General features: G+C 48.6%; 2 protein-coding genes across 2 annotated transcripts in view; both read left to right on the forward strand.

Moving 5' to 3' along the window:
* The first annotated feature begins 236 nt into the window (after positions 1-236).
* LOC141201387 (microtubule-associated serine/threonine-protein kinase 3-like) lies at positions 237-2,915 on the forward strand. Its single transcript, XM_073663382.1, has 5 exons — positions 237-330; positions 1,459-1,526; positions 1,719-1,804; positions 2,633-2,841; positions 2,911-2,915. Exons 1-5 carry the CDS (start codon positions 237-239, stop codon positions 2,913-2,915), a joined length of 462 nt encoding a protein of 153 aa, XP_073519483.1.
* A 2,734-nt stretch (positions 2,916-5,649) lies between these two features.
* Positions 5,650-27,741, forward strand: part of LOC141201388 (uncharacterized) — a 43,719-nt gene continuing 21,627 nt past the window's right edge. The window contains exons 1-7 of the mRNA XM_073663383.1: positions 5,650-5,710; positions 6,713-6,811; positions 7,054-7,176; positions 7,321-7,430; positions 7,532-7,623; positions 8,020-8,156; positions 8,645-8,737. Of these exons, the coding sequence (XP_073519484.1) occupies positions 5,650-5,710; positions 6,713-6,811; positions 7,054-7,176; positions 7,321-7,430; positions 7,532-7,623; positions 8,020-8,156; positions 8,645-8,737 (715 nt within the window). The remainder of the gene's footprint in view (positions 5,711-6,712; positions 6,812-7,053; positions 7,177-7,320; positions 7,431-7,531; positions 7,624-8,019; positions 8,157-8,644; positions 8,738-27,741) is intronic.

The following is a 27,741-nucleotide window of genomic DNA, read 5'->3' on the forward strand; positions in this document are numbered from 1 at the left end:
GCCCCCTGCCTGCTCAGGGACCTGGCACTTGCCCGGGTGCTAACGCCGGGCCTGGGAGCGGAGCCTGTTGCAAGGGCCCCGATGCGGGGCATACATGGTGCAGGCGACTGCTATGGGCCCCCCCCCGGCTCACGGGCCCCATAGCAGTGGCATGGGCTGCTGCCATTGGCGGTACGCCATTGCCTCCATAGCCTCCCCACTTTTAGCAGGAAACCCCCCATAGCCATGATGAAATGATGCATACCTCTATTTCTGGCACCACACTCCCCCTCCATCCCCGTCCTCCTCCCGGTCTGGATGTGTTCTTCTGTCTGCGGCCACATTGTGCAGGTACAGTGCGCTTGCGCAGTCTATAGAGGCTTCGGAAAGAAGGACCCATCCCTGGTTATATTATAGATAATGGTGGGATAGAAGTTTCTTTCCTCCAATATAAAACACGATGAGTCCCCAGAGTTATTGTATCTGCAGAGAGGAGCAAATGTCACATACAATGGCGGCCTCCTCCATTGTGACCTTTCTCATCTCAAAATTTTCCTTTTTGTTTCTTTTCCTCTTTTTAGGCTGAAGAAAGATCTCAATATGGAGATTTGGCTTTTATTAAAGACCTGGCCGAAAAAGTCCTGTGTGTACTGGAGCGTCCGGCTCGCTCATTGGAACGCCTGGTAAGGAGCCGTCATCTCCTCTAGCACACGTCTGATTTGTACAGTTACAATTGGCTGCATCTGTAAATGCAGGTTTAGTCCTTCCTGATTTATCTATGTGATGATTTAGTGTAAGGTTCCACATGTTAATTATATATATTATATCTACCAGGAAACAGCAGAAGGCGACACCAAAGACGAGCAAAATCTAATCCCGGGACTGAACAGCGATCTGACTACAGGTAAGCCGATCACCCGACCTCCTACAAGAAATATCCAGATGTTATACAGAACAGGGAATAATCTTACATTTACTCTGTATATTCTGTATAATGGGAACCTATCAGCACATTTTTGCATATTGTGGTATGACTGTACTGGCCATTTCTCTGTAATAATTTTTTGCAGAAATCCAATGTCTCAGTCAAGGGAAATCTAATGTAGAAGCCGTATACAAATCAGCATGGAAGTGCACTGGGGGCGTGGAAGAAGAAATCCATACTGTGACACGCCCCCAGTGCACTTCCAGGATAATCTGCATATGGCTCCTACGCTTCAGCTCTCTTACCATCACTCACATGTACAGCGAGGGTGGGGGGGTTCCTCATTCATGTGATGATTGGGGGAGTCCTTCATCATTTCCATTACGTTTATTCATGGATGCGCCATACGTTCTCATATTTAGAATCCCTATATAATAAGTATTATTCCCATTTACAGACATCTTGTCATGTCTGAGTTATATTGTTGTAATATATATGTAGGATTAATATCGTCTAATACATTTTATTTCTTCATCATTTTTTCACTCTTTTAGAAACAACTGTGTTGGCAGATGCTGACAGTAGAATCTGTGAGATCCCGGAGATCCAAGAATCTGACGGTGTAAGTATCATGGAGAGAGATGTCGGTGTATCACCAGATTATGGGGTGTGAATGACACCTCCAGTATTGTCCCCCATATAACCATGGGATGTCTCTATTCTAAGAGGAGATGACAGAAGGGAGACGTTTTTGCATCTGGAGCTTTTTTCCAGCAGCTTCTATATCTTTATATAATTTCTTATTCTTTTATAGAGCGTGATCAAATCATTGACCCCGTCAAGACAGCCGCATAAGAGCGACTATGGGACATCCAAACTGATCAGCAGTGGAAGTTTTGGGTGAGTTTTCTGTTGGCATAATCCACATTTCTCAAGGTTCCCAATGACAATGCTCCAGACTCTGTGCTCTGCCCTTCAGTGTTATCATAGGGAAATTATATGATCTGTAGGAAAACAAACTATTAAGGAAAGGGATTAAAATAGAATAATATATTACACCTGCCTGTCCTAGACCCTCATCTGTTCTTACACTGCCACCCCCATCAGAGCTTCCCGATCCTCCGCACCGGTCTGTTCTTTTCGGAATCCATTAGCGAACTGATAAGAGTAATTGGCAACACATGGTCAAGTGAGGGGGTGACACGAAATTTCATCAATGACATCTGCACCCCCCAACCTCCACCATGACCATGTGAGTCTACTCCCTGGTCTCAGCAATAAAGACTGGCACAGAGGACAAGTGGCTATAATGGGTTTCATTTTTTGTAACTCCTTCGCTCCCCTCCATTTATTATGTTGTTATGTCTTGGGGTATGCGGGAGCATAATTAACGTCATGTTATGGCAATTGGAGCACTTTTAATTTGGACCAACTTTTATTTGCACTGAATCGTATCTACTGGTCTAATGTAGTGAATCTGCCCAAGAATAATTTCAGTAGATTCTCTCATCTGTAATGTGACCTGGGTGAGGGCTCCGGCAGACGTGGCATTGTGGACACCTCCCATAGGTGATCTATGTAGTGATCTTTTATCAAATTCTAGACATGGATTTCCAGTGACGGACAGACTTCTAGCATTAAACATTAGTACAAAACATTATATAATGACTTCTATAGATGTTCTTGTAGTAAAGATTCATTCTAACCATTGATTCTCTTTCTCTCCAGTGCCGTCTACTTAGCGCACCATAAAGACTCACACCAGATCTTTGCTTTGAAGAAAATGTTCAAGCGAAACCTGAACACTCCAAAAAGAGTGGCATTGGCCTTTCTGGAGAGGGACATCCTAACATTCGCAGATTGTCCCTTCGTGGTCTCCATGCTCTGCTCCTTTCCAACAAAATCTCACCTGTGTATGGTCATGGAGTATGTAGGAGGTAGGACATGTATATTGTAGTATATTCAGCCCATGTCTGCTTACATCTTATCACTGCTCTTATAATTAGGATAATTAGGACAGTTACATCCTCACAGTGCATTTACTGTAGGTTTTCTATTACCAAGATGCCTGGAAATTCATTGATCTGTGTGCACCGGTGCTATGGTGCCAGTGAGTCAGATCGGGCCTGGCACCGCTCGGCACTGGGCCCCATTCCACCACCTGTCATCACAATTTCAGTGGTATTCACATTGTCAGAATATGAATACCGATGAAAACAATGGTGGATCAGGGAGCCAAAGGTTCCTAAATCCACCATTCAGCCTCCGCAGATGGGTCCGAGACTCCGTGTATTGCAGGTTCTTCGATGTCGCCACAATATTGCATCTGTAGTGTGGAGTCTCAGTACTTACACTGCACAGGTGGTGCTGGTGGGGGCCATAACACTGAGTGATGGGGCAGGTGGAGACCATATGCTGAGTAGTAGGGCTGGTTGGGGCCATAATACTGAGTGGTGAGGCTGGTGAGGGCGATAATTCTAAATGGTGAGGCTGGTGGGGGCCATAACACTAAGTAGTGGTGGGGGCCATAATACTGAGAGGTAGGGCTGGTGGGGGCTATAGTACTGAATGGTGGGGCTGGTGGGTGCCTTACTACTAAGTGGTGGGGCTGGTGGGGGCCATAACACTGAGTGGTGGGGCTAATAAGGGCCATAATTCTGAGTAGTGGGGTTGGTGAGAGCGATAATACTGAGTGTTGATACTGCTGGGGGCCATAATACTGAGAGGTGGGGCTGGTGGAGGTGGTAGTACTGAGTGGTGGGTGCCTTACTACTAAGTGGTGGGGCTGGTAGGGGCCGTAACAATGAGTGGTGGGGCTGGTGAGGGCCATAATACTGAGTGTTGAGGCTGGTGGGGGCCATAATACTGAGTAGTGGGGCTATTGTGTGCCTTACTACTAAGTGGAGGGACTGTTGGGGGCAATAACACTGAGTGGTGGGGCTGCTGAGGGCCATAATACTGAGTGGTGGGGCTGGTGAGAGCAATTATACTTAGTTGTTGGGCTGGTGGGGGCATAATACTGAGTTGTGAGATTGGTGGAAGCCATAATACTGAGAATTGAGGGTTGTGGGTACCATAATACTGAATGGTGTGCCGTGTGAGGGGCTATAGGGGACTGTGAATGCCGCTATATTGAGTTGGTGACTGTACATGCCCCTACACCCCCTGTGGGTCCTCATATTGAATGGTGTGCAGTGGGGGTCCTTATTCTGTGTGGGGATCCTAATTCTGTTTGATTGGCTTTGGGGGCCATCATACTGAGTGGGCAGTGGTGGAGACCATTATATTGTCTGAGGGGCTATGGGGGCCATTATATTAAGTAGGGGGGGCTGTGGGCGTCATTATACTGAGTAGGGGGCTGTGACTGGCCTCATACTGAGTGGGGACATTATAGACAGGTGCTACATTATATCTGTAAGGTGAAACTGGATTAAGATTTCACTGTGGGGATATCTAACTCAGTCTGTGGGTGGGGGCATTTTTGGGAGCATCATATGCTAAAATGGCTATAAAAGGTGTATTGCTGTTGAGAACATCGATTGACTTCAGTAAGGGTTTTTTTTGAAGGGGCGTGCAGTTAGAACTTTTGCTATGGTGCCCTGAGATTTCTCTGTCCGCCACTGTCTGTGTGATCTCCCTGTAAGTCCGCACTGAGCATGTCAGTATCTCCAGCTGTAGACGAGATGTGACATCACTTTATGTTATTAGTTACATGGAGGACATTTCTCCATCGATTCAGACTAATATTATGTGCACTATACATTATATCTGTTTATATTCTCTCCTATCCCAATGTCTCCGCTCACTTCCCATTATACATCATGGTGATCTGCTGTATAAACCACACACTGGTCATATTTCCTTTCTTCTATAGGTGGCGACTGTGAGACCCTCCTAAGCACCAGGGGTCCTCTATCTGTCCCCTTGGCCCGCTTATACTTTGGAGAAGCGGTTCTTGCTGTGGAATACCTCCATAGCTACGGTGTGGTGCACAGAGACCTGAAGCCGGATAAGTAAGTGCCCCTCGTAGTATAATAAAGGGGGGAAGTTATCATTTATTATCATACGGTCTGTGAGGCTAAAACCATCTTCTCTTCCACAGCCTCCTGATTACATCTGCTGGACACATAAAAGTTACCGATTTTGGGATTTCAAAAGTTGGTGTCATGATACCAAAAACCAACACCTACAAGGAATTAGCGGAGGACATCACCAGGGAGTTCCTGGACCGTGAGGTGGGTAACACTTACAGGAATTTAGCTTGTTCTTTACAAATCTCCAAGGACCAAAGCAAAGAAAGACCTTAAATATAACTTTTAATAGATACATTTAAAAGCACCCATATCAATATATAAAGACAAAATCCATAAAATGTGGCGGCACCAGTATTCTCCGATCGGGGTGTATTTATCTCCCGCGTCTGTCCACTGACTCATTGTGGCTATCTCCTAATATGATCCCCTGATGAACCCCAAATTAGGAGGGGGAGAAACGTGTTGGGACAATTTACAGATAAGTCCTCTGGTTACTGCTGACTAAAATGCTTTTTTGGCAACTTTTTTTTGTAATTCGCACACTGGATAATGCTCTGTCCCAACATTTGGACGTGTCCTGTGTAGATCAGTCCTGACTATAGATTAGCCAGGGGGATTTTGAGGTTGTCTATATGTACCGTCTGTCCTAGACTATTATCTTCATGCTCAATGTCATTATATAGGTGACTTGTTACTACTTTGGACATATTTATGTTCCTATATTTACCGTTAATTGAGCACACGTGCTTTTATAATACTGTTCTTGTTGCCCGTAATTGCCAGCACTAATGTACTTTATGTATCTATAATAGGCTTCTGAATGATGGTTTATATATCATACTGAATTGTGTATAGATTGGTGCATTTGATATCCTATCTGTACTAGTGGAACTACGTTATATCAGCTTCCCTGTTTCCATATAATTGATACATTGAATATTGCCTTTTTTTCATTCAGCATGTTAGCAGCGACATGACTGTCTGCCTTTCATCATTATCTGTATATGTGTATGTCTGTCTAGGGGTGGATAGGGTCACGGAGGGAGTGCCGATGTGGAGGGGGGCGCCAAACCGATTAGCTAGGGTGTCAACCTCCACTGGCATGCGGGATCTCAGCCCATTTGGGATCTCTAGGGCAAGCCTGCATGTCAATTATCCTACGTTTATCCCACTACCCATATATTGTACATTTTATGCATTTTGTCTTCATATATTGATATGGGTGCTTTTAAATGTAGCTATTAAAGATTATATTTTAAGGGGTTTTCTTGGTTTTGCTTTGGTATTTGGTTAACTAATATACCCCATCTGTTCACCTTGCCTTTGGCATATGTTTTTTTTTTCTTTACAAATCTCATCACACCATTATGTCTTCTCTACATTCTTCATTTCTAGAGAACGTTTCCATTGATATTTTATCTTTTGTCATTGTGTTTTTATGGCGAGAACGTGTTATAATAACCATTTTATCATTTTCATCTTTATCTTCTGTTGTTTTCCAGTTATGTGGCACCCCATATTACATCGCCCCAGAGGTCATCCTCAAAGAAGGCTATGGAAGACCTGTTGACTGGTCGTCAATGGGGATAATCCTACATAAATTTCTCACGGGATCTGTACCATTTGATGGAGATTCTGTAGCTGAGCTTTATGACAGGATTGTCATTGGTAAGTGGAATGATCCGACCATTGCTTTGATCAGTTACATTGGTTTAGGTGTTTACTTTGCTTTAGCTTACAGTCCAGTAAAGAGATTTTATTTTCTGTATAACAGGCGACATAATTTGGGATTGTAATTCCGCTCCTACTCCCAATGCACAGAACCTGATTACTGAGCTGCTCAGAACAAATCCTGCAGATAGACTTGGGACAGGTAAGAGATATAATACTATTCATATTAGTATTAATATTCACCTATCACACTTATCACTCATGTCCTTGAGGATCAACACTTCTCTATCAGATTGTCCATTTCTAGTTCTCCACACTATGACTTTCAGTCTTCTTCCTTCATGTTGACTCAGTTATGTCATTAATTCAGATTAAGTTAAACTGTTCAGATGTGAAGCAATCTCTGACAATGTCCACATCACTTTTGTTTTGTTCTTTTTCCAGGAGGATCACTTGAGATCAAGAGTCATCCATTCCTGAGTGACTTAGATTTTAACAACCTTCTAAGTCAGAAGCCAGAGTACATTCCTCAGCTTGCCTCAGATGTGGACAACAGCTTATTTATCGGTAAGTAGAAGAAGACATCATCTAGACTAAGCGGCTGTTTGTCTTGTCTTCCATAAAATGTAATAATCAGTACCCACTAATATTGTGATAAATGACGCCTGTTTTATACTAACAACCTCTAATAATACTTCATTACTTTTGTAGATCACTCTGAAATAGACCATTCGGTCTCAGAGGATGAGGAGGGTACAAGTGAGAACAATGAGAACCTTGACTTCCAAAATTTTACATCATCTTCTGAAAGGCTTTCTAAAGTAAGTACCGTATGTGATCAATAAATCCAAAATATGTGAAACAAAAAAGACCTCTAAAAGTAAAAAAAAGTATTTCATATCTTGTTTTTGTCCATGTTTAGCTCTGTACCATCACTACCAGAACGATGAATGATGAGGACCAGAAGTCTCCTCCAGAGTGTACGCCAGCAACCAATACAAATATCTCAGAAATGTGAGTAGATTATGGGGTCATTAATGGGAGTTCCAGGCTGATATATATGCACAACACATAATATAGGACATAAATACCATAATATCAAATTCAGCCTCAATGATTAGCGGTGATTGTGCTTTTGGCTTCAGAAACCGTTGGTGATAATAGCCCATAATTGCAGCCATTCACGCGTATTCGAGCTGCCCATACTGTAGGAGAGATGTAGTATTACATGCCAGCCATTATTGCTAGTTGTTTTTCGCTCTGATCCATAGAAGGTAGATTGGAGCATAAAACCTTCCTCACTATGACAGTCATATGTCCTATTAGGCCCTCTAGTCAGTGTTCTGCTAGTGAGACCACCCCTTTTATTCTGCATTGACTTGTGATTTACATGTTTTTCTTAAATCATAGAATGGGAGAGTTGGAAGTTACCTCCTGGGTCTTCTGGTCCGACCCCCTGATTCTTCCTGACAGGCAGAAAGAATCGCTTTCTGAATCTGATAGCGACAATGCTATAAACAGCTTGCCCTCCTCGTCCCCATCATCAGGTATGTATGTACAGCATCAAAAGGTGAATGTTGACTTCAAGGCTCAAATATTTGGTTTTTCTGTATTAGGTCTCCTATGTTGTCCAGGTTTCATGGATCCCAATTATTTTTTCCATGGGCCCATACTGTATTTCTATTTCCTTAATTTTATCCAGGAATTGTTTTCATGGATTCTGTAAAATACGTTTTAGCATCCAGGAACTCACTTCAATATAAGAAGACATCGTCTCCTATAGTAGAATATCGCTCATTAGTGATGCACCACGTGGCGGCACACAGGGCGCTTACTGCTCCATATCAGTGATACATCTAATGCCCCTCAGATTAGGTCATGAACGGTATATAGGACTTATTCTGCCCTATAATAATGCAATGCCAGATTATCAGGACTATAGGGGACAGGACTAGAACAATTCTTCTATATACAGTACACAAAGCAGATCCTATAAGAATATTTCTTTACTGAGTTTTTTTTACTTTCTGATCAGAATTTACAACTGAAGAGGAAAGAAAATCTGAAATGAATCTGAGTATAGACCAACAAAACTCAGAAAATGGGAAAAAGGGGAAAAAGAGACGAGGTAAGTGTGAGAATCATCTCCATGTTGTGTGATGTTAGTGATGAGAATAAGTCATGGGGAGCAGATGTCATCTGTCAGTGATGGGATTGTCACATGTATGATGGCTGACAATGACCCCGGACATCTGTGTGATTAAGATTCCTCTGCTGTCCGGCCGGCCACACTGACCGCACAGTAGCATCATGTAATATGGAGTCCCATCACTTACATTGTATGTATTTCTCTTCTCTTAGGTTCCATCTTCCGCCGGATCTTATCATCCTGCCGGCGTGGACTATCCAGGGCAGCTCGTGCATTTGCATGCTGTCGCTGTTGCCCAAGTGTCATCTAAAAGACGGAAAAGCTCCGCATCTAGCGGAGTACAGCCGATCCACCATCACTGCTGGACCTGTAAAGAAGGACCTTCACCATCTACCTGTGGCCTTCTAACTGTAACACCTCTACCCGGACTTGTTTCGGTAACGCCTCTGTCACCAGGCTCCGCTCTATCCATACTGCTCGCCTGACTTGGCTTTTTTACTGATCACCTGGTATCTGATCCGGATTTCTTACTGACTATGATTTTGTCTACTGATTCTGTCCCTGATTTTGTTCATCCCTTATCCTTCTACCCTATCCCTAATAAAAAAAAAAAACAACTTCTATATTTATTGAGATTTTCTTATATCTATCAAACTTCACTCTGCATTCTGCTAAGCGATAAAAAATACATATTAACACTTCTGCTTTTAAAAGAATTTTAATTATATATATATATAGAGATCAGGGCTGGAATGGGATGAAAAATGAAAAAGCACGCCTGTCACACAAACCCCACCAGCCCACATACCAAATCACCGCCCCCCTCATCCCATTGAGGCACAATGAAAAGTTCAGCACATTTTGCTTTCTTGTTCATGCCCCTCACCACTCCATTATAGGGGATGTTTATTAAGCCACGTGTGAATGGAGCTGCAATGCGAATGATCGACTACCGCTCCATTCACCCAGAGCTCTTCAGATCCCTGGTTCTCGGAAACAGTGGGGGTCCCGGCTGTTGGACTCCCAGCAATCAGAAAATTATTCCATATCCCAATGATAGAGGACAATTTCCAACCTTCAGATAACCCCTTTAAACAAGATGTTCAGGATTAATTTTTATTTAACCATAGGATTGTAGACATAGAAAATAATAAACCCATCAGTACTGACCCTCCCCAAAGCCAATGCCACCTCTTCTTCAGCAGAACAGGAGAAGTGGTACTGTGCAGAGTATATATACAGAATAATACAGATACTGAGAATGACACCCAGTATACAGGACAGGAGAAGTGGTACTGTGCAGTGTATATATACAGAATAATACAGATACTGAGAATTACACCCAGTATACAGGACAAGAGAAGTGGTACTGTGCAGTGTATATATACAGAATAATACAGATACTGAGAATGACACCCAGTATACAGGACAGGAGAAGTGGTACTGTGCAGAGTATATATACAGAATAATACAGATACTGAGAATGACACCCAGTATACAGGACAAGAGAAGTGGTACTGTGCAGTGTATATATACAGAATAATACAGATACTGAGAATTACACCCAGTATACAGGACAAGAGAAGTGGCACTGTGCAGTGTATATATACAGAATAATACAGATACTGAGAATTACACCCAGTATACAGGACAAGAGAAGTGGTACTGTGCAGTGTATATATACAGAATAATACAGATACTGAGAATTACACCCAGTGTAATATACAGAATAATACAGATACTGAGAACTACACCCAGTATACAGGACAAGAGAACTGGTACTGTGCAGTGTATATATACAGAATAATACAGATACTGAGAATGACACCCAGTATACAGGACAAGAGAAGTGGCACTGTGCAGTGTATATATACAGAATAATACAGATAGTGAGAATTACACCCAGTATACAGGACAAGAGAAGTGGCACTGTGCAGTGTATATATACAGAATAATACAGATACTGAGAATTACACCCAGTATACAGGACAAGAGAAGTGGCACTGTGCAGTGTAAATGTAGCACCCTGAGGATTCGGCTGCTACAGGGGTATTACACCTCAACCCAGAGGTGTGATATTCCACTCCCGGGTAAGGATGGAGTGTGGAACTGAGCTAGTAGGCTGCATGCACTACACACATCCCATTTCTGGGGAACAGACCGATGGTACTCCCACTAGAGAAATGTGCAGGTACGACAGTGTCTGTTCCTGGCTGGAGTGGGAGGGGGGTGGAACATCCCAGTAGTGTAGGGGCAGATAGGGGGAGCAGCCTGGGTAAAGTTAGGAGCTCATTGGGTGCTGGTCACCTGAGCTCACACATAGAGGGAGTATATAAGGTGGGCACCATCTTAGATCAGGGTCAGTCAGTCAGTTGTCAGTCTGTGAGACGTCAGTCTGTCAGAGTGTAACCTGAGAAGCAGAGCAGAGGAGAAGAGAGAGAGACCCAGAGGCGCAGAGGGGACCCCAAGAGCCCATAAGAGAGCTAATAGGGTGAAGGGTCGGCAACAGGGTACCGGATCCCAAGCTGGCAGAGGCTACAGCACACCTTAGCCAGGAACCGGAGGTCGTGGGCAGGATCTGCCACGATCACCCACTAAATCCACCCGGAAGGCAGACCAAGAATAGGGTCAGGGAGCCCAGAGGAGGCTTGACCAACAAGAGGCCCGAGGGAGCCGGACTTAGGTGGATCCCTGGTGGGAACGGCCAGAAGAAGGGAGAGACAGAAAGGAGCTCAGGACCACACTCCGGAGTTGCCTGGGAGTTGACCGAGTCCAGGACCTGGTGGACGCAGCACGGCTTGGGTGGTCACTGCTGTACACAGTGACCCGAGCAACACCAGTAAGTAAAACCCTGGAACTGCATTTTATGTCTCTGAGTCTCCTTGCTGCACCTTCACAACCACCATCCTCCACGGCTGACCCCCTGAGGCTATACCCCTCCCGTTGGGGGTTATACTACCTAAGCTGCACTCACATCATCAGCCTCAGTGGACTCTGCTGCAGCGGCGGCCGTATTGACCGCAAATCAACGGGTGGCGTAGTCGACACAAAGAACATCTAGTAACATCATAAGGACTGCCACACACTGAGTTTGACACCCTGGGCACGGACCGGGTCACAGCCACTCGGAGATTACAACCCCCATCTGATCCGGCTCCGGGTATCCCTAACAGCACTGGCCCAGGGGGCGCGTCAACTTTGGCGTAGTCGGCAGGATAACGTGCCCGCAACAACCGGGTACTGCGTGCCTGAGGAAAAGTTCACCGTTACCTTAAAAAGAAGTCTCCCGCCGGTTCCGGAGGGTCCCCGCCATCGGGCCCCATCACAGGTCGTTTCCCGCCGGTTGTCCGCCATTTGCAGCTTTTTCCCGCCATCCATGGAGTTTCCCGCCACTGGGAGACGATTCCCGCCATTTCCAAAGATTTCCCACCTTGGAAGAGCGGACGCCATTATGGGCGTGCCAGAGGGTGGCAAGAGGCCACCTCCCATCGTGGGCCAGGTCGAAGAATGGCGCCAAAAGCGGAAACCGCGCCCACCAACAGAGACTGTGATGCTGGAAGTGTCCATCAGCGTAAGAGAACTGCCCCTGGAACTGACAATCACCAAGTTGCCCCGGGACCACCCTCAATGTGGGCGGAGACAGAACAAGAGAGCAAAGATGGGTGTCGCCTGGAGCAGTCTGGAGAGAGCGCACCCGGAGACAAGACGTCTGGAAGAGAGTCCAGAGAGAGCCTACCCGGAGATGGAGGGAGAGTCAGGCAGCACCGACCCAGTGGTCAGGAGCCTGTTGCAGGTCGCCACTCCAGAAGGCCTGCTGGAGATCCTAACACAGCTCCCCCGAGACCGGGAGTGTGCACAGACTGCGCTGGAGGGCCTCGCACGGAGGATGGCCCGGGTGCAGCGAGAGACGTTGGCGGAGTGGAGCCGAGAGATGGCCCAGCAGACCGAAACCCGACAGCGGAGCACGCCACCCGAGACGAGGAGACAGACCGCCTCTGAGGATGGTGCAGGAGGAGTGAAGGCCGGAGACGGCGCCAAGAAGGGAGCTGAACGAATGGAGGCAGGTAAAGGGGACGTCTCTACCCCAAGCCGGGAAACCGCGTGCCTGCCCCAGCTCCCCGTCGCAGAGCCCGAAATTCCCCCTGCCGTGCCCGTCGCTGCATCGTCACCGCCGCAGACTAGGCCTCAACCGGAAACCGCGGCCGCGACCCCTGTGACGTCACACGCCTCGACCTCGAGCGTGGCAAAGCAGGAAATACCACCGGCCTGGTCGCAAGGCCTAGTACCTCCGGGCGCCGCAATACCAACAGCGCCCCCTACCTCCGCGGAGCCACCGGCCTGGCCGCAGGGCCGAGTAACCACGGGCGCCGCCGTTCTTACGGTGCCCTTTGCCTTTAGGGTGCCCCAAGCCTGGTCGCAAGGCCTGGTCGACCCGGGCGCCGCTACCATCAACGCGCCCTCAACATCTAGAGTGCCGCACCTGGGTGAAGACCTGTTCGCCCAGCATACGTGCCCGGATGGGCAGCCCTTCATATGGCCCCAGGAGTACATTCAGCTGGAACTCCAGAGAGCAAGGCCCATGTGCGAGCCCCTGATTCCGGCTCCGAAGCCCGTAAAGAGGACCTCGCCCCCGCTGAAGGAGACACAGTTCGAGTGGGACCCCACCGGAGAAGACCTCATGGGGTTCACTCAGGAGACTCGGGCGGCCGCAGCGGAGCGTGCAGAGTGCTGCCGGCAGCAGCTCGAGGTCTTCGAGAGGGAGCGGAGAGAGAGGCGGGTCCGGGAACAGCAAGCGCAGATAAGAAGCGCGGAGCAGAAGAGCCGGACCAGGAGGAATCCCCGTGCAGCTCATGGTCCCCCTTCCACCGGGACTGTGATAAAATTCAACATGCAGCATGGGTGGGGCTTTATTAGAGACCATCATACCCCCGGCGACGTCTTTGTGACCCGCAGAGACGTAGAAAGCCATCTGCCGGAGGGACACAGAGGTCGTGACCTGTACGTAGGGGACGAGGTCACCTTCACCCGGCACAAGTGTGCCAAAGGACCCTACGCCCTCCATGTGCATCGCCTGACGGAGGAGGAGCTGCGGTGTGAGGAGGAGCAAGAGGATCCGGACGGGTCTGAAGAATCTAAAGAAGGAGCAGGAGGACGCCGTCGTTGAAGTACGGTAGAGAGAGACTGTACATAGTTACCCGTCAGGGTATAAGAACTGTTCTAGTTAAAATATAGTCCCCGTTGGGACCAGCCAATTGAACTGAATCCCGTGTGTCCCTATTCCCACTGACCGAGGACTGAGAGCGGTCAATCCTCCCTAATACCTGGCCGAGGACTGAGAGCGGCCATATTTCCCTTGTATATAGTTGCGCTTCCTAAAGCGCCCCCTACCGGTTTTATAGGAAACTGTTGTTTTTACTACAAGAGACTGTCGCACTTTACCCGGTCACAAGTTGCACCGTGACCGGAGGAACCAGAAACAAGAATGTTATATATGAAAAGTTTATTGCTGATGATATCTATATGATGTTTTCTATGTTTATGTTTATGAAAAAAAAAAAATTGTATGTTTTGGATGTTTATATCTTACAGCCCGAGGACGTGCTGTGATTTACCAGGGGGGAATGTAGCACCCTGAGGATTCGGCTGCTACAGGGGTATTGCACCTCAACCCAGAGGTGAGATATTCCACTCCCGGGTAAGGATGGAGTGTGGAACTGAGCTAGTAGGCTGCATGCACTACACACATCCCATTTCCGGGGAACAGACCGATGGTACTCCCACTAGAGAAATGTGCAGGTACGACAGTGTCTGTTCCTGGCTGGAGTGGGAGGGGGGTGGAACATCCCAGTAGTGTAGGGGCAGATAGGGGGAGCAGCCTGGGTAAAGTTAGGAGCTCATTGGGTGCTGGTCACCTGAGCTCACACATAGAGGGAGTATATAAGGTGGGCACCATCTTAGATCAGGGTCAGTCAGTCAGTTGTCAGTCTGTGAGACGTCAGTCTGTCAGAGTGTAACCTGAGAAGCAGAGCAGAGGAGAAGAGAGAGAGACCCAGAGGCGCAGAGGGGACCCCAAGAGCCCATAAGAGAGCTAATAGGGTGAAGGGTCGGCAACAGGGTACCGGATCCCAAGCTGGCAGAGGCTACAGCACACCTTAGCCAGGAACCGGAGGTCGTGGGCAGGATCTGCCACGATCACCCACTAAATCCACCCGGAAGGCAGACCAAGAATAGGGTCAGGGAGCCCAGAGGAGGCTTGACCAACAAGAGGCCCGAGGGAGCCGGACTTAGGTGGATCCCTGGTGGGAACGGCCAGAAGAAGGGAGAGACAGAAAGGAGCTCAGGACCACACTCCGGAGTTGCCTGGGAGTTGACCGAGTCCAGGACCTGGTGGACGCAGCACGGCTTGGGTGGTCACTGCTGTACACAGTGACCCGAGCAACACCAGTAAGTAAAACCCTGGAACTGCATTTTATGTCTCTGAGTCTCCTTGCTGCACCTTCACAACCACCATCCTCCACGGCTGACCCCCTGAGGCTATACCCCTCCCGTTGGGGGTTATACTACCTAAGCTGCACTCACATCATCAGCCTCAGTGGACCCTGCTGCAGCGGCGGCCGTATTGACCGCAAATCAACGGGTGGCGTAGTCGACACAAAGAACATCTAGTAACATCATAAGGACTGCCACACACTGAGTTTGACACCCTGGGCACGGACCGGGTCACAGCCACTCGGAGACTACAACCCCCATCTGATCCGGCTCCGGGTATCCCTAACAGCACTGGCCCAGGGGGCGCGTCATATATATACAGAATAATACAGATACTGAGAATTACACCCAGTGTAATATACAGAATAATACAGATATTGAGAACTACACCCAGTATACAGGACAAGAGAACTGGTACTGTGCAGTGTATATATACAGAATAATACAGATACTGAGAATTACACCCAGTATACAGGACAAGAGAAGTGGTACTGTGCAGTGTATATATACAGAATAATACAGATACTGAGAATTACACCCAGTGTAATATACAGAATAATACAGATACTGAGAATTACACCCAGTATACAGGACAAGAGAAGTGGTACTGTGCAGCGTATATATACAGAATAATACAGATACTGAGAATGACACCCAGTATACAGGACAAGAGAAGTGGTACTGTGCAGTGTATATATACAGAATAATACAGATACTGAGAATTACATCCACTATACAGGACAAGAGAAGTGGTACTGTGCAGTGTATATATACAGAATAATACAGATACTGAGAATGACACCCAGTATAATATACAGAATAATACAGATTGTAAGGCAGCGCTAGTCATCATACTGGGGGTTACTCGCTTCGCTGCGTCAATCAATGCACACGTGCAATGTCTTTACGTTTTTCTCACAATGTTGCAGTTTATTACATCATAAGCCACAGTTCACCAGGTCCAACTCCGTGGCACGCCGACACACATATCTACAACATTCATGAGACAAGTGGCACACAGGCCCACTTGCTCCAGGTTACAGCCTACGGCAAGGTAATAAATTATCAATGACCATAACACAGTCCATGTAACAAAGTGTACTACCTTTGCCGGGTTTAGTTGCTGCAGTCCATTTTAATCCGCCACCACTGTGACTTTGCGGCTTCCCAGGTGGGGGTCTCCAGCCCTCGTTCCCTCAAAGGCCACTGACATCCACACAGGATCCAGGCTCTGCCTTTCAGGACTCTTCCTCAATAATCCGCCACCACTGTGGCTTTGCGGCTTCCCAGGTGGGGGTCTCTAGCCGTCGTTCCCTCAAAGGCCACTGACATCCACACAGGATCCAGGCTCTGCCTTTCAGGACTCTTCCTCAATAATCCGCCACCACTGTGGCTTTGCGGCTTCCCAGGTAGGGGTCTCCAGCCGTCGTTCCCTCAAAGGCCACTGACATCCACACAGGATCCAGGCTCTGCCTTTCAGGACTCTTCCTCAATAATCCGCCACCACTGTGGCTTTGCGGCTTCCCAGGTAGGGGTCTCCAGCCGTCGTTCCCTCAAAGGCCACTGACATCCACACAGGATCCAGGCTCGACCTTTCAGGTACCAGGCTTCACTCCAAAGCCGCTGCCTTCCAAGGCCACTAGCATCCGCACAGGATCCAGTCTTTGCCTTTCAGGCTGCCAGGCTTCACTTGGCCTCACTAGGCCTCTCATAAACGGTGTCCCACACACACGGAGCACAGGCCTCACGCCTCACACCGAACACACCTGTCTCCAATTACCGGGGTTTATATATCCTGTGCACACATACACCCATACTGACAGGACCTTGCTGATGTCACAGTCATGTGATCAGTCAGCTGTGTGTATAGGTCCTGTGTGCTGTCCCAGTCATGTGTACAGACCTTTACTGTGCATACAGGACCTGTGTGATGTCACAGTCATGTGACCAGTCAGTTAAAGGGGAAGGTACATGGTCAGGTAAAACACATCCTGGACCATTTACAGTAATGCTAGCAAGCTGCTGCATTACAAGATACTGAGAATTACACCCAGTATACAGGACAAGAGAAGTGGTACTGTGCAGTGTATATATACAGAATAATACAGATACTGAGAATGACACCCAGTATACAGGACAAGAGAAGTGGCACTGTGCAGTGTATATATACAGAATAATACAGATACTGAGAATTACACCCAGTATACAGGACAAGAGAAGTAGTACTGTGCAGTGTATATATACAGAATAATACAGATACTGAGAATTACACCCAGTATACAGGACAGGAGAAGTGGTACTGTGCAGTGTATATATACAGAATAATACAGATACTGAGAATGACACCCAGTATACAGGACAGGAGAAGTGGTACTGTGCAGTGTATATGACGCGCCCCCTGGGCCATATTCTTTAGGGGAATACCCGGAGCCGGATCAGATGGGGGTTGTAGTCTCCGAGTGGCTGTGACCCGGTCCGTGCCCAGGGTGTCAAGCTCAGTGTGTGGCAGTCCTTACTGATGTTACTAAAGTTCTTTATGTCGACTACGCCACCCGTTGAATTGCGGTCACTACGGCCGCCGCTGCAGCAGGGTCCGCTGAGGCTGATGGTGTTTGTGCAGCTTTGGTAGTATAACCCCCAACGGGAGGGGTATAGCCTCAGGGGGTCAGGTGCAGAGGATGGTGGTTGTGGAAGTGCAGGGATGATGGTAATGAGAGTCAGAGTCGGGTTGTGCAGTTCAGGGTTCTTTACTTACTGCAGATGTTCCGGTCACTCCGGCCTTGAGTGACCACCCGAGCCGTGCTGCGTCCACCAGGTCCTGGACTCGGCCAACCCCCAAGTAGTTCTGGAGCGTGGTTCTGAGCTCCCGTTCTGTCCTGTCCTCGTCTCTGGCCTTCCCCACCAGGGATCCACCTATGTCCGGCTCCCTCGGGCCTCTTGTTGGCGAACCCTTTGCCTCTGGGTTCCCTGACCCTATGCGTGGTCTGCCTTCCGGGTGGATATGGTGGGTGGCCGTGGCAGATGCTGCCCACGGCCTCCGGTCTCTGGCTGAGGTATGCTGTAGCCCCCACCAGTTTGGGATCCGGTACCCTGTTGCCAACTCTTCACCCTGTGATTATATTTGGGGTCTCAGAGTTCCTTCTTTCTCCCCCTCTGGGTCTTTCTTTCTCCTCTCTCACTCTTGGGCTGGGGCTGCTCTGCTCTTCTGCTCTCTTCCTCTCCTCTGGCTTCTCTGCAAAGACTGGCTGACTGACTGACTGACTGACCTTAGATGGTGCCCACCTTAAATACTCCCTCTATGTGTGAGCTCAGGTGACCAGCACCCAATGAGCTCCTAGCTTTACCCAGACTGCTCCCCCTATCTGCCCCTACACTACTGGGATGTACCACCCCCCTCCCACTCCAGCCAGGAACAGACTCGGTCGTACCTGCACATTTCTAAGTGGGAGTACCGTTGGTCTGCTCCTCGGAAATGGGATGTGTGTAGTGCATGCAGCTGACTGAGCTCAGTTCCACGCTCCATCCTTACCCGGGAGTGGAATATCACACCTCTGGGTTGAGGTGCAATACCCCTGTAGCAGCCGAATCCTCAGGGTGCTACATATATATACAGAATAATACAGATACTGAGAATGACACCCAGTATACAGGACAGGAGAAGTGGTACTGTGCAGTGTATATATACAGAATAATACAGATACTGAGAATTACACCCAGTATACAGGACAGGAGAAGTGGTACTGTGCAGTGTATATATACAGAATAATACAGATACTGAGAATTACACCCAGTATACAGGACAAGAGAAGTAGTACTATGCAGAGTATATATACAGAATAATACAGATACTGAGAATTACACCCAGTATAATATACAGAATAATACAGATACTGAGAATTACACCCAGTATACAGGACAAGAGAACTGGTACTATGCAGAGTATATATACAGAATAATACAGATACTGAGAATGACACCCAGTATAATATATAGAATAATACAGATACTGAGAATTACACCCAGTATAATATACAGAATAATACAGATACTGAGAATTACACCCAGTATACAGGACAAGAGAAGTGGTACTGTGCAGTGTATATATACAGAATAATACAAATACTGAGAATTACATCCACGATTCAGGACAGGAGAAGTGGTACTGTGCAGTGTATATATACAGAATAATACAGATACTGAGAATTACATCCACTATACAGGACAAGAGAAGTGGTACTGTGCAGTGTATATATACAGAATAATACAGATACTGAGAATGACACCCAGTATACAGGACAAGAGAAGTGGTACTGTGCAGTGTATATATACAGAATAATACAGATACTGAGAATTACATCCACTATACAGGACAGGAGAAGTGGTACTGTGCAGTGTATATATACAGAATAATACAGATACTGAGAATTACATCCACTATTCAGGACAGGAGAAGTGGTACTGTGCAGTGTATATATACAGAATAATACAGATACTGAGAATTACATCCACTATACAGGACAAGAGAAGTGGTACTGTGCAGTGTATATATACAGAATAATGCAAATACTGAGAATTACATCCACAATTCAGGACAGGAGAAGTGGTACTGTGCAGTGTTTATATACAGAATAATACAGATACTGAGAATTACATCCACTATACAGGACAAGAGAAGTGGTACTGTGCAGTGTATATATACAGAATAATACAGATACTGAGAATTACATCCACTATACAGGACAAGAGAAGTGGTACTGTGCAGTGTATATATACAGAATAATACAGATACTGAGAATGACACCCAGTATAATATACAGAATAATACAGATACTGAGAATTACACCCAGTATAATATACAGAATAATATAGATACTGAGAATTACATCCACTATACAGGACAGGAGAAGTGGTACTGTGCAGTGTATATATACATAATAATACAGATACTGAGAATTACATCCACTATTCAGGACAGGAGAAGTGGTACTGTGCAGTGTATATGTATTTCACCCAAAATTGTACTAATAAAAGCATCATCTAGCCAAGGCAAAAATAAGCCATCACACAGCTCCAGTATATAGAGGAAATGTCCAGTGCGCTGTAGTATATAGAGGATGTGTCCCGTGTGGTGTAGTATATAGAGGATGTGTCCCGTGTGGTGTAGTGTATAGAGGATGTGTCCCGTGTGGTGTAGTGTATAGAGGATGTGTCCCGTGTGGTGTAGTATATAGAGGATCTGTCCCGTGTGGTGTAGTTTATAGAGCATGTGTCCCGTGTGGTGTAGTATATAGAGGATGTGTCCCGTGTGGTGTAGTATATAGAGGATGTGTCCCGTGTGGTGTAGTATATAGAGGATCTGTCCCGTGTGGTGTAGTGTATAGAGGATGTGTCCCGTGTGGTGTAGTATATAGAGGATCTGTCCCGTGTGGTGTAGTGTATAGAGGATGTGTCCCGTGTGGTGTAGTATATAGAGGATGTGTCCCGTGTGGTGTAGTGTATAGAGCATGTGTCCCGTGTGGTGTAGTATATAGAGGATGTGTCCCGTGTGGTGTAGTATATAGAGGATGTGTCCCGTGTGGTGTAGTATATAGAGGATGTGTCCCGTGTGGTGTAGTATATAGAGGATGTGTCCCGTGTGGTGTAGTATATAGAGGATCTGTCCTGTGCGCTGTAGTATATAGAGGATGTGTCCCGTGTGGTGTAGTATATAGAGGATGTGTCCCGTGTTGTGTAGTATGTTATGCACACACCTGGGCTGACTGGCATGTGCGTGATTTAGTGATTCCACTGTGCCATGAACCGGAGAGTGCCTGGAGGGGCGTAACTAAGTATCAACCCGATCCGACCAAGTTCGCACGACGGCTAACGACGCCGTGCACCAGGGAGGAACCGAGCAGTGGGACCAGGTGCTACTCCAGGCCAGATCCCGGACACGGCTGTTGACCCACACCGGGGAATACAGGAACAGGCGGGTTAGGCTTGCACACAGACAGGTGGGTATTGGCATGCACGGCTGGAGTGCAGACAGGAGGATACTGGCAGGCACGGCTGTTATGCAGACAGGAGGGTACTGACCAGTGCGGCTGGCGTGCAGACGGGGAGGTACTAGCAGGTTGGAGCACAGGCTGGATAGCGTCCAGTACAGACTGGGATACAGGAACAGAACCGCAGATGCGGTAGACAAGCAGAGCAGAGAGGTACCGCCGGAGTGGTGGGAAAGGCGGAGCAGAGAGGTACCGCTGGAGCTGTGAGCAAGCAGAGCAGGGAGAAACCGCCGGAGCGGTGAGCAAGGCAGAGCAGGCAGGATCCGCCGGAGCGGTGAGCAAGGTAGAGCAGGCAGGAACCGCCGGAGCAGTGAGCAAGGCAGAGTAGGCAGGAACCGCTGGAGCGGTGAGCAAGGCAGAGCAGGCAGGAACCGCCGGAGTGGTGAGCAAGGCAGAGCAGACAGGAGCCGCCGGAGTGGTGAGCAAGGCAGAGCAGGCAGGACCCGCCGGAGCGGTGAGCAAGGCAGAGCAGGCAGGAACCGCTCGAGTGGTGAGCAAGGCAGAGCAGGCAGGACCCGCCGGAGCGGTGAGCAAGGCAGAGCAGGCAGGAACCACTGGAGCGGTGAGCAAGGCAGAGCAGGCAGGAACCGCCGGAGCGGTGAGCAAGGCAGAGAAGAGGGGACAGGGCTCTGTTCACACGGAACAGACTGGAAGGGAAAGGCAGAACCAGATATACACAAGATACTTGCAATGAAGTAGCGAGTGGACTCTAAACTCACAAACGGAAGTACAGCGACAACGAGTAGGAGTTAGGTGCAGGTTCAGACTCTGCAGAAAAAGGGAAGGTACGGACATAGAGAAAAACAGGTAACAGGCTTGGAGAGTGTTCAGACAGGAACTGAGTGTTCAGACAGGAACTGACACTGCAGCGAGATACAGGAGCGAGTCTGGGTATGCGGCCCCCAGAATGGCGGACAAACAGGCTAGAAGACACAGATAACAGGTCTGGGTATGCGGCCCCCAGAAGGCGGGACGAACAGGCTAGGAGCGTGTTCAGACAGGCCTGGGAATACAGCCTCCAGGAAGGCGGACAGGCAGGAAAAACAGAACAGGACCGAGCACATCAGGCAAGAAGCCCTCGGAGGATAAGAGTTGCTCAGGCACCAGCTTCAAGGTGGAGCTGGTTTAAATATCCAGTGACAGACAGCAATAGGCTGAGGACGCATTAGGGGTGTGCCCACAACAGCTACAAAAAACAGGAAGTAACCGGGCTGCTGCCCTAAGCAGTCAGAACAGAGACAAACAGACAGCATGAATAGAAGCCAGGCTAGCAGACTGGACTGAAGATCAAGTTTGCAATCTTGCATAGTGAGAGATGGTGCACCATGCAAGCCCGCCACCAGGTATGTTACAGTGTATATAGAGGATCTGTCCCGTGTGGTGTAGTATATAGAGGATGTGTCCCGTGTGGTGTAGTATATAGAGGATGTGTCCCATGTGGTGTAGTATATAGAGGATGTGTCACATGATGCGTAGTATATAGAGGATGTGTCCCTTGTGGTGTAGTATATAGAGGATCTGTCAGCTCTCCTGTGTGGTGTAGTATATAGAGGATCTGTCCTGTGCGCTGTAGTATATAGAGGATGTGTCCCGTGTGGTGTAGTGTACAGAGGATCTGTCGGCTCTCCTGTGGGGTGTAGTATATAGAGGATCTGTCCTGTGCGCTGTAGTATATAGAGGATGTGTCCGGTGTGGTGTAGTATATAGAGGATCTGTCCCGTGTGGTGTAGTATATAGAGGATGTGTCCCGTGTGGTGTAGTATATAGAGGATGTGTCCTATGTGGTGTAGTATATAGAGGATGTGTCACATGATGTGTAGTATACAGAGGATGTGTCCCTTGTGGTGTAGTATATAGAGGATCTGTCAGCTCTCCTGTGTGGTGTAGTATATAGAGGATCTGTCCTGTGTGCTGTAGTATATAGAGGATGTGTCCCTTGTGGTGTAGTATATAGAGGATGTGTCACATGATGTGTAGTATACAGAGGATCTGTCCCGTGTGGTGTAGTGTATAGAGGATCTGTCGGCTCTCCTGTGTGGTGTAGTATATAGAGGATCTGTCCCGTGTGGTGTAGTGTATAGAGGATCTGTCGGCTCTCCTGTGTGGTGTAGTATATAGAGGATCTGTCCTGTGTGGTGTAGTATATAGAGGATCTGTCCCATGTGGTGTAGTATATAGAGGATCTGTGCCGTGTGGTGTAGTGTATAGAGGATCTGTCGGCTCTCCTGTGTGGTGTAGTATATAGAGGATGTGTCACTTGTGGTGTAGTATATAGAGGATGTGTCCCGTGTGGTGTAGTATATAGAGGATGTGTCCTGTGTGGTGTAGTATATAGAGGATGTGTCCCGTGTGGTGTAGTGTATAGAGTATCTGTCGGCTCTCCTGTGTGGTGTAGTATATAGAGGATCTGTTCTGTGCGCTGTAATATATAGAGGATGTGTGGCGCCCTGCTGCGCAATAGTGCCACAGATCCTAGAGGGGTGCTTGGACGGATTTCTCCACAAGAGGCCCTCAGAGCATACACACACCTCCACCCTACCTCAGACCACCAGATGGAGCCCGGATAGGGACATATATATACGGAGGGTGGAGTTAGGCAGTCAGAACAGAGCAGGAAGCTCCTGCAAGTACAGCCTGTGAGTCTGCTGCAGCCACAGAGCAGAACAGTCTAGTTGTGTTTTAGTGTAGGCTCAGACACAGAAACAGGTCTGCAGCCAGTTCCTGCAGGAGTCAGTCTGCAGAGGTAGGCCAAGCTAGACTCAAGTAGCTCAGGTTAGTGAGCTTAAGGTGTACCAACGCCATAAGAGCGGTGAAGCGCAGCCTGCCAGCTGCTAGTGTGTATAGCCTAGTGAGGGGCCCGAGTAGGCTGAAGGCTAGTGGAGTGAGTAGCATTGGGGGCAGAGGAGCTGTACAAGCTCACCCCAGAAACATATACCGGACACCGGGTCCGCGTCTACAGGGCCATATATTCCCCTGTAGAGACAACCGGATTCCCTGGAAGACTTCAGGTCCCAGGATCACCCAAGAGCTGATACGTACCAGAGCCAGGAGTCACGGAGGCCCCGCAAGCAGGGAGTGTGAACTCCAAGAGAAGGCCCTATCAGAAGATCAGCAGGTGCAGGACAGTGACAAAGTTAGGCCTAGCTCCAGGCAGGTCAGAAACTTACTACACAAAGGCAAGAAACAGGAGGCCCTATACCTGCTCACTGGGGAGAATCCTGATATGCACCCTTCACCCTATAGTGCTCCGGAATGTGCCTGAATTTCCACCAGTAAAAGGTACTGAAGTGAACTGTATGTGGTTGCCAATCCTTCTTCAGACCCGGCTGGGTCCCCTCTGTCCTGCATCCCTACATTTACACTGCCCTGAGGCCCAGCTCCACCTGTGGGGAGCTATACCACCCAAGCTGCCTTAACACCGGCCTCAGCGAACTGCCGCAGCGCTGGTGATCCTCACCAGACACCACAGGTGGCGTCACGAACTTTCACATAATTATCCACCTTTTTAAAGAGAGGCCCAGGGTACGGGCCCGGGAGCCGACTACCGCGACATCCCCCAAGGCCAGGCATCAAGGCCCAGGCGCCAAGTACATCCCCATCCCCTGGGCTCGTCATCTCTTTCCTGGCGTCACGAACAGGATAGCTTGCCCGCGGCTACGGAAGGAGTTGTGCCCGTTGCCACCGGGTACTGTGCGCCTTTATTCACGAACTGTATATTGTACTGTGGCGAAGATTGACGCCATTGTTACGTCACTGTGCGAGAAGAAGGGCGTAACCACGCGAAAACTAGGAGGCGTACCTGTGTAACCGCGCGAAGTCTCTGACACGCCCCACGCACTGACGCAGCGTCAGGTCCTGGCAGGAAGCCCCAACGCACGCTCTGACGTAAGACGAGAAGCGACGCAAGGTCCTATCCGAAGATCGTCACCTGCAGAGCTGCGGCCTACGGAAAAAGAACGTAGGCCACGGTTCGCTAGGGGGGTGCCAGGATGTCGCAGGAGCAGCCCGATACCGGGGTTCGGGTCGAGAACCCCGATGATCCCACCGGGGATGATGCCGCGCGGGATGGAGCAACCGCCCCATCAACAGGGCCTGTAGCGCCTATCGTACCATTGACTTTACAGTACATGCCTGGAGCAAAGTGGCTCCCCCAGTACAGCGGCAAGCCAGACACCCTGTCTGGATTCAAGCGAAAAATATGCAGCATACTGGACATGTATTCTATGATGGGCAAACAAAGAGCTGCACTTGTTGTGGGACAATTGACTGGTGCTGCGGAGAGAGAAGTAGAGACTTGGTCGGCCGCAGACCAGGAGTCAGTGTCCGTAATCTTCAAAAAGTTACAAACTTCTTTGAGGCAGACCTCCAGATGAGGTTCTACCACTGCTCACAGAAACCGGTGGACAGTGTTCGGGACTATGCCTGCCGTTTGCAAGGGGCCCTGCGGGCTCTGAAACAGGTCAGTCCAACCAGCATAACTGATGAAAGTAAAATGCTAAAAGAACAATTTGTCCGGGGGCTGAGGTCCCAAGAGGAGAGCAGGACTGTGCGTTGGTGGTCCTTGGATCATCCAGATGCTACCTTTAAGGACATGGCTATAAAGGAACTGCAACCCCTGGAAACAGCAGATACTGCTATACAACATTACCAGGGTAGGGCCACTCCAATGCCCGCAGCACCCACCTTTTCCCCACTGGCTAATGAAGCCAAAGTGCAGGCAGCGCCCCCTTGTGAGCTGGACAGTCTGGGCTCAGAAGTGCGCCAGCTGACTAAAAACCTGTTCACTCTGATGAGTGCCCTGCAGCTACGGACGGAGCCAGAGACGGAGGGAAGGATCCTGCTAGCCGACTGCCCTGAGGATGTCCCCTGGATGAGAGGAAGGAGGAGGACGCCGCCGCCCCGGAGGAGGACAATGCCGCCCGGGAGGAGGACAACGCCACCTCGTGGAAGGACCAACAACCAGCGCCACCCTCAACGAGAGTTTGTCAGCCACCGCTGCCAGAAGGCAGGCCACACAGTGCGCAATTGCCCTTTAAAAGAGCAAACCCTCGGTCCGAGGGCCAACACCCGGGAATAGACTCAGCAGGCCCCTCAGACTGGCACAGCAGGTTCGTGGGAGGAAGACCTTTCCTGTCCATAATCCTGGACGGCATTGAGATACCTGCCCTGCTGGACACTGGATCTCAGGTAACCATAATGCCTGATGCCCTTTACAAGAGATTCTGGTCCATGGACAATCTCCAACCCCCAGATACAGATTTCTCCGTTTATGCCTCTAACAACCTCCCTCTTAACCTAGTCGGGGTTAAGGATGTGGCGGTAAAGGTGGGGAGAGTGGAGCTGAAGGACCAGGGGTTCATTGTAGTAGAGACTCTCTCTGATGAGAATGGACTGTATATGGTACCAGGTACTAATATTGTTGATAACTGTTTGGAGGAAGTGGTGTTTTTACTCCAACAGCTCGCTGACGTCGCCAGACCGGGGCAGAGGAGAGCCCTCCAGAAGGAGATTCGAGCCCTGATGTACCAGCAGCAAGTAAAGTTATCCGGTGGTGAGATTGGTAATGTGCGGGTAGCAGACCCGATGCCCATTGTGATTCCCCCAATAAGTGAAATGCTTATATGGTGTAGAGCAGCAATAGGTCTTAAAGGACAGAGTTTCCAGGCGGTAGTAGAACCCCTTAGCTCAGAGCACAGACCTACACTCTTAACTGCCAGAGGGGTAGTGGATGTACGCAATGGGAGGGTGCCCGTCCGTCTTCTCAACTATGGGGAAGACGAGGTCAGATTACCACGATATACCACTGTTGCCAAGTTACATGCTGTAAATAACAACTCCATCCACACGGTGGAGTCCTTAACCTCCCCAGACCAAGTGGAGGATAATGACCCGGCAACCCAGGTGGAGGACTGGTGTCAACAGATCCATGTTGGGACAGACACCACTCCAGCTCACCAGAAACAGGGGGTACACCGGGTGGTTCAGGAATACGCGCAGGTATTCAGCAAGCACCCACTTGACTTTGGGAGGATTTAGGGGGTACAACATCACATCCCCACAGGCAACCATCCCCCCATCAAAGAACGGTACAGGCCTATACCACCAGCACACTACCAGAAAGCCAAGGAGATGTTGCACGACATGAAAAAGGCAGGGTAGTAAGGGATAGTTGTAGTCCCTGGGCAGCTCCCCTAGTGTTAGTCAGGAAGAAGGATGGAAGCATGAGGATGTGTGTAGATTACAGAAAAGTAAATCACATTACACATAAAGATGCATACCCTTTATCACGAATAGAGGAATCCCTGGCTGCCTTAAAGTCTGCAAATCAAATTACTTTTCCACCCTTGACCTCACTAGTGGGTACTGGCAAGTAGCTGTGGCTGAGGAGGATCGGGAGAAGACGGCCTTCACCACCCCGATGGAACTCTGCGAGTTCAACAGTATGCCGTT

The sequence above is a fragment of the Phyllobates terribilis genome, unplaced genomic scaffold, assembly GCF_046119375.1.
Source record: "Phyllobates terribilis strain yellow unplaced genomic scaffold, ASM4611937v1 Scaffold_110__1_contigs__length_5578470, whole genome shotgun sequence".
In the NCBI taxonomy this organism is placed as follows: Eukaryota; Metazoa; Chordata; class Amphibia; order Anura; family Dendrobatidae; genus Phyllobates; species Phyllobates terribilis.